The following is an 8,022-nucleotide window of genomic DNA, read 5'->3' on the forward strand; positions in this document are numbered from 1 at the left end:
TTGAGATCCATAAGCAGTCCGGGATGGGGCCACCACGATTTCATGAGCATCGAAAACCGTAATGCCATTAAAACTAAAAGAAGAAAAAAAAAAAAAAAAGACAATGTATATTTGTTCATTGGAGACCGAAAAACAAGGACACCTTAACAACGTAATCAATACAAACATAGAAATAAGGAATATTAAACAAAAATATCAGATCTTGTTAGCAATCACATTCATGCTGTCTCCCATCAATCATGTGCGCATATGCTATGACAAAAAGAGAATAACTCATGCTTTATTTTCAGGTCACCAAGAACACCTCAATTATGGCATACTAAATAATAAATACGCATATGGTCCGAGTGGAACTTGGGACAGCTCAAATCCCGGATTTCATTCAAGATTATCTTACAGAAGCACATGATCGATCATCACATTCTTTTTAAACAAGAAAAGAGCTTCTGCTGCATGAAAATCTGTGTATGAAAGTCTTAAGCATCTCATAATGAGACCTTATTAGAGGTGCATGAACATAATTATGATGCGTGAGAATCTCACAACTCATAATCAAGTACCTTTGATCCCAATATAAACTCATATATTGTTCATTAAATGTCAAAAATGTTCTATTTGAATATGTTGGCAAAGTACATGTATTGGGGGAACATTGGATGCAAAGTACATATATTTTTAACAGCTGTTCTACAAACAAATGAACCATCAGTAATCTTTCTAGTTGGGGAGTTATATAATTCTTCATGTAAGAAATCCAAACCAAAATGGAAGAAAGCCTAGTAACCACCCTTGCACTTGCAACCAGCACCATGACGCTCCTTCTACACAGATCAGAACAATCATTTATTCTTCCACAGTTCCTGTGTTTCCAGCTGCAATTCCACCAAGAGTCTGAAAGTTAGTCAAAAAGGAAGGGGTTACTAATACCACATTGCACACCATTTTTTACACTTTTAGCGAAACTTAAAATAGACAGAATGCCTTTGAATTAGTGCGTGCTTTTTTCTTGTTTTCTTGTTCCTGTCTAAGAGTGGTAAAATGGTATAGAATTGTTGTTATTATTGGAAAAGGTGAAAAGAACAAACAAAAAAGACAAATATTCTCTCTCTCTCTTGTGTCCCCTCTTCACCATGATCTCGCCAATTCCAATTATAAGCAGTGAGGAGATCATGGTGAAAACAAAGAAGAATAAATTGGATCCATTATAAGATGCTAAATGAACATAAACACAATAACAGGTTAGGGTGATCTTGAAGGTTTAACATGAAACTGATGCTATGCTAATTGGAATTCATTTGAAAGAGACTATATATGAAATAATGCAATTAAGTTACCAGAGCTGTCATCGTGGTTCTCCATGCAATTCAAGAGGTATTTAAAGGTCTCAATTTCACATGGAATCGTGAGTCCACCACTCTGATCAAACCCAAATTCCTCTGCAGCCTTTTCCAACAAAACCTTGAACAAAGAGTGGCTAAGGTAGCTTGTGGGGATGATAAACCTCCGAAGCTCAGGCCCAACATAGACGGCTAAGTAGCCTTTGGGAACATCATGTGGTGGTTGAGGACTGTAGCAGCTATCCTCATCAGAGTCACAATACAGAACATTCGTTAGCCTTTTGTTAATCATTGGTGGAATGCCCCCAGGACGAGCCACATCAGAGTCATGGTTCGACTCTTTTGAGCCCAGAGTCACCGTTTGCCACTTCTGAAACATTTCCTTCAATCTCACAATCTGCCTAATTCCACTCAATTTCGAACCTCCACCATCATCCATTGATCAACTCACCAGATCCAACCCCAACTTATGCACTCTCTTCAGATGTTACACTAAATTCAGACAAATAAAACATCAAACGTCAAGTTAAGTTGGTATCATGTTTTTCTTCATCATGCATCATAAAAGTATTTAAAAAGGAAAAAAAAAAGTCAAAAGATAACTAAAATATAGTCTGAGATTTAACTACTCAAGATGAATCACCTATAATCAAAAGGGAAACATTCATTGATCATCTCAGCACAAAAAAGAATATAGATTTAATTCACGCTCGATAAGCTTCAGATACAGCTAAATTGCATACTTTCCTCCTGAATATTCTTAATGGAACATGAAGTTTTCAAATTTCCTTGTACTTCAAGGTGACATTCAGCAACAAGAGTAACAGTTGATGGAGAAGATAATTAAATTGGATTGAATAAAAAGAAGTGAACGGAGAGATTGATACCTGTTACGGAAGAGGTGGAGATAAGAAATGTTATCTTAGTTTTACAGAACCAAATTTGATAGTAATGTGTATGATTGGTTGGAGAAAAACTATATCTAATCTATGGTTGGAAAACACTCAATCATTAGTTGTGTTGGCATTCGCGTTGTTTGGTTCTATTTCTTTTTCTTGCCTTCTGTTCCCTCACACGCTACTCTCCATGTATCTGTTTTTCAGTTTTCTCCACCAAAACCCAACCCAACCGTTATATACATACATATATATATATATATATGTATATATATATGTATATATGTATATATATATGTATATATGTATATATATATGTATATATATATATATAGCAAACCAAACACGTAAATCATTCTAAAAAACAAGGTGTCATTAATTCAACTTAATTACAAAGCATTGGTGTGGTAAAACATCATCAAACGCATGTTAAATCTTGTTAAGACTAACACTTCAACAAAATTTAATTTAATTTTCTCATTTCTTTAAAAAGGTTAAAGAATTTAAGTCATTAATATATGCATTTATTTTTATATTATAAAATGCAAGTGCAATTAAAATAATTATATGACTATCATTTATTTAATATGTCGGTGATTCCATTTGGATGACTTTGATTGATGCATGATATATGATTAAAGTTGTACAGTTTAATTGAACTGTAAGCGTCTCCTTTACTAAACCAGGTTGTTTAAGGATGGTATAAAATCGATTAAATTATATTTTGTTTACTAACTAAAACATAAACTTCACCTATATAAAAAAAAGGCTAATTTTCTTACTTCTAAATTGTAAAACTATTCTATGTATCAATTTCATCATAAAATCTCCAAATATATGAATAAAAATAGTAATTGTTGTTTTAAAAATAGTTCAGTGAACTTAAAATGTTGAGATGTTCTTTTTATTAGAAGCAACTATGATGTCATTCATTTTTTTAGTACAAAGAGTTATTCTTTAGGTGACAGCTGAAAACTAATTCGTTCCTTATAGAAAAAGATGGATTACCAAAGTAAATAAAATATCTTCCAGAGTATAGTGTTTTCTATGTGGAATTTTGTCTTGTTATTATAAATTTCACCAGTTTTAAGTATACATGTTAAGCTTTATATATTCCGTAAATATTACAAAAAAAATTACCATAATTTATTTTTAGAGTTCAAGTGTTTGCTAAAATAAACATTTATCTTCTTTATTTTTCAACTTTTTAAAAATAATTGATTATAACTGTCATAAAAAATAAATTTATTACTGATATAATTTATTTTACTTTTAGGTTAAAATTAATAAGAAATTTTGAGAGAGAAAATAGGATTACAAAAATATTAATGTTTGTAATAATTTTATTTAAAACAGGAAAAATTAGTGATTTTTTGTCATTTTGGATCTCTAAAAAATATATATTTTTTAATAAAAGTATGCTATTTATTATTTAAAAAAAATACAAGTATTTTGCATGAATTTTAATTCTTCTATATTAATTGAATTTTGGTCTCAACTAGTCGTGGATCCTAGTTTTTTTTTCTCTCTGTACACTACTGGAAATTAAACCCTTTTAACATACTTTAAACTATCCAACACTATCTACCAATTTTACGAAATGTGTTGTGTTATTTTATTCATAAGTTGAACTTAAGTAAAGTCAACTTCTTTTTTCGTCAAAATCAAGTAACGTTGTGAATAAGTTGTGCAAGTATGACCCATATATATTATATACTCATATTTATTAAATATGTAATTAGATATTAACTCCCATGTTCATATCAATGAAAACTTAATTACTAAGATCAATTTAATGAACTATCATTTGGATGATTGCTACTTTTTAATTTGCAAAACTAATTTTCAAAGTTGAGGGATTATAGATTACTTAGATATTATATGATTAATTATTTTATCAGATAATTAAATTATTTTAATTTGATAAAAGGCAAAATCATCTAATACACTCATATCAGTTAAAAAAGAGATTATATAATTGATTATCAATATCATTACGAAACTAACAAGTATCTTGAACCGTGCAATATTGTTTTAAAGTTTTATTATTGTTATGATTTGTTTAGAACCGGGCTTTAAGCATAACTCAATCCCATAAAATCGACTCATGAGGTGAGGTTTGCACCCACTTATATACAATGAAATGTCCTAATCTCTAGTCGATGTGAGATCTCCAACACAAACCCCTCACGCCGAGACTACCAACTCGTGCGTGGAGATATATGTTATGGGTGGTCTGATAGCGGGTGGTCTGATAAGTCCAACAAACACTCGCTAGGATAGGCTCGAAATGGCTCTGATACCATATAAGAAACTTGTATGTAAGAAATCATGTCTGGCAAAGAAGACACTAGTAACGTGTCCGATAGAAACCTCGTACAAGGCTTTACCGCCGAACAAATTTAGCAATTGACAAAGGCTATTTACTCGCTCAACAATAACGGTAAAAGTGACACGTTTGTTAGCATTGCAGGTCTGTTTGCTCATAACTCGTCTACGAATTCTGCTTTTACAAAACCATGGATTTTGGATAGCGGAGCAACCAATCATTTTGCATCTGATTCACAATTTTTCACACACACTTCATCATCATTTATTCCAAATGTTAATCTGTCCACAGGCTCAACTGCGCCCATCTCATCTACGAGCACAATTAAATTCAATGACAATATCACTCTCAAAGATGTTCTTTGTGTTCCTTCTTTTAATTTAAATCTCATGTTCGTTAGTAAGATAAACAGTTCACTAAATTGTTGTGTCGTTTTTACTCCACATGGTTGCGTTTTGCAAGACTTAGCTACGGGGAGGATGATTGGCTCGGGTAAACAACACATAGGCTTATACTACATGTCCCCTCTTCCAAACCAAGCCCACGCATCTCAAATTTCGACTACTGACCCTGATTTATGGCACAAGTGCCTCATACATCCTTCTCCAGCGTGTCTACAACTTGCATCTTCCTTACTACATATCCCTATCACTAAAAATCTCATTCCCATTCATAATAATTGTAGTATTTGTCCCAAAGCTAAACAGATAAGGCTACCTTTTCCTTTAAGCACAATAAAATCTCATTCTCCATTTAATCTATTGCATTGTAACATTTGGGGTCCTCATAAAACCCCAACTCATTTTGGAAAACGTTTTTTTCTCACTAGAGTCGATGACTATACTAGATGTACTTGGTTATTTCTTATGAATCACTAGTCTGAAACCCAACATCTCTTATAATCATTCATTACTTTTGCACAAAATCAATTTTAGGCATCTATTAAAACCATCCGCGTTGACAACAGATTGGAATTTATTTCTATGCGTAATTTTTTTTCTCAAAAAAGGTATTGAATGTCAACGCACTTGTGTGTACACTCCTCAACAAAATGGAGTAGTAGAATGCAAACATAGACACATTTTAAATACAACATGGGCCCTCCTATTTCAGTCCCATTTACCATTAGAATTTTGGGAGCAATGTGTTTTAACCGCCACATATATCATTAATCGTTTGCCAACACCTTTACTAAAAACTAAATCACCTTTTGAGATGCTATATAATCGCCCACCTTCACTTTCTCACTTAAAAACTTTTGGTCGCCTATGTTATGCAACTGTTGTTTCACCTAAGCAAAAATTTGATTCGCGCGCTCGACAGTGCATCTTCATTGGTTATCCTCTTAATAAAAAAGCATACAAATTATTTGATATAGATGAAGACATTTTTTTTACAAGTCGGGATGTCATCTTCCATGAAAGTGTTTTCCCATTCTGCCAACCGTCCCAGACATAATCCTCACCTCCATTACAAGGTATTTTGCCCATTATGACATTGACTTACCCACTCCTGTCCAACATTCACTCGATCAACCTTCTTCTCTTACTCATCACAATGCACTTGAACCTCCATCAAACCAACCTTCTTCTCTTACTCATCACAATGCACCTGAACCTCCATCAAACCAACCTTCTTCTCTTACTCGTCACAATGCACCTAAACCTCCATCAAACCAACCTTTTTCTCCTACTCGTCACAATGCACCTGAACCTCCATCAAACCAACCTTTTTCTCCTACTCGTCACAGTGCACCTGAACCTCCATCAAACCAACCTTTTTCTCCTACTCGTCACAATGCACCTGAACCTCCATCAAACCAACCTTCTTCTCCTACTCGTCATAATACACCTGAACCTCCAGTAGACCAACCTTCTTCTCCCATGCCAAGAAGTCTAGCACCCATTACCTTCTTCTCCAACCGACCTTCCTGTTCGACGATCCAGTCGCACATCAACCTCACCTTCTTAGCTTCAAGACTACGTAACAGGATCCCAAGCCAATCATTCGACCACTGTCCAAGATCGGCCGAATGGAACCAAGTATCCTATGCATCTTTTTCTTTCTAATTCACTGTTTTCTTCTACACATAGTGCATATCTTGCTAACATCACAACCACCAAAGAACCTCACACTTATGCTCAAGCTATCCTTAATCCAAATTGGCAAAAGGCAATGGACGAAGAGCTTTCCGCCTTGCACCTAAATCAAACGTGGACCTTGACACCGTTACCCGCTGGGCAGAAAACCATCGAATGCAAATGGGTCTATAAAATAAAGTACAACTCAGATGACAACGTCAACAAATATAAGGCGCGCCTTGTCGCAAAGGGGTACACTCAGAATGAAGGTATCGATATTCTGAAACTTTTTCACCAACAACAAAATTAACAACTTTGAGGTGTCTCCTCACCATTGCAGCAGCCAGAAATTGGTTTACTCACCAGCTAGATGTGCAAAATGCCTTCTTACATGGCACATTGCATGAAATTATTTACATGGACTTGCCACCCGGACATCATCGACAGGGGAGAACATTGTATGTCGACTCAACAAATCCCTTTATGTTCTCAAACAGGCATCCCGGACATGGTTTTCAACATTTTCTCACATGATTAAATCTATAGGATTTCAACAATCCTAGACAAAATAACTCATCATTTACTACCCTTTTGATTTATGTGGATGATATTTTTTTGACAGGAAATGATTTGACAGAAATTCAGCGTGTTAAAGACTGTCTATTACAACAATTTCGCATTAAAGATCTTGGAGATTTAAAATATTTTCTAGGGATTGAATTTTCCCGTTCCAAAGCTGGAGTTTACATGTCACAAAGAAGATATGCGCTTGATATTTTGCAGGATACAGGACTCACAGGTGCTTGTCCAGACAAATCTCCAATGAAGCAATACCTAAAACTCACACCAGACAATGAATAGTTATTAAAGGATCCAGTCAAATACAGGCGACTTGTGGGACAACTGATATACCTCACGGTTACTCGGCCTGACATAACATTTTCGGTTCGGACCCTAAGTCAATTGATACAGGATCCACGAAAACCTCACTGGGAAGCCGCAATTCAAGTCCTAAAGTACATCAAAGGATCAGTGGGACAAGGATTGCTATTGCCATATGAAAACCATCTGACATTGACAGCTTATTGCGACTCAAACTGGGGAGGTTGTCAGACAACTCGGAGATCAATATCTGGGTATTGCATTTTTCTTGGTTCTTCTATTATCTCATGGAAGTCAAAAAACACACAAACGTATCTAGATCATCAGCAGAAGCAGAATATCGCGCGATGGACAATACTTATTTGGAGATAGTTTGGTTGCGATATCTGTTGCAGGATCTAAAAGTGTCATGTAACTTGCCAGCTCAAATTTTCTGTGACAATCAAGTGGCATTGCATATAGCAGCAAACCCAGTATTTCATGAACGCACAAAACAC

General features: G+C 34.8%; 1 protein-coding gene across 4 annotated transcripts; it reads right to left on the reverse strand.

The window, feature by feature from the left end:
• Positions 1-348: 348 nt before the first annotated feature.
• LOC137807142 (uncharacterized) lies at positions 349-2,467 on the reverse strand. Of its 4 annotated transcripts, none has more exons than XM_068607616.1 (3): positions 2,225-2,459; positions 1,335-1,829; positions 349-891 (listed from the first exon to the last, which is right to left on the reverse strand). In XM_068607616.1, exons 2-3 carry the CDS (start codon positions 1,774-1,776, stop codon positions 428-430), a joined length of 906 nt encoding a protein of 301 aa, XP_068463717.1. In that variant the 5' UTR covers positions 1,777-1,829; positions 2,225-2,459; the 3' UTR covers positions 349-427. The 4 variants fall into 4 exon arrangements, with proteins under 4 accessions (XP_068463717.1, XP_068463718.1, XP_068463719.1 ...); XM_068607617.1 differs by lacking the exon at positions 2,225-2,459 and adding an exon at positions 1,981-2,193; XM_068607618.1 differs by having other exon boundaries at positions 562-872; positions 2,225-2,467.
• Between the last annotated feature and the right edge of the window lie 5,555 nt (positions 2,468-8,022).

Source organism: Phaseolus vulgaris, chromosome 3, assembly GCF_000499845.2.
Source record: "Phaseolus vulgaris cultivar G19833 chromosome 3, P. vulgaris v2.0, whole genome shotgun sequence".
Taxonomy (NCBI): Eukaryota; Viridiplantae; Streptophyta; class Magnoliopsida; order Fabales; family Fabaceae; genus Phaseolus; species Phaseolus vulgaris.

Coding starts and splice junctions, on each gene's coding strand:
- LOC137807142 (XM_068607616.1), bottom strand. CDS start 1,776: ATGGATGATGGTGGAGGTTCGAAATTGAGTGGAATTAGGCAGATTGTG. Junction 892..1,334: donor GAACCACGATGACAGCTCTG/GTAACTTAATTG, acceptor ACTAACTTTCAG/ACTCTTGGTGGAATTGCAGC.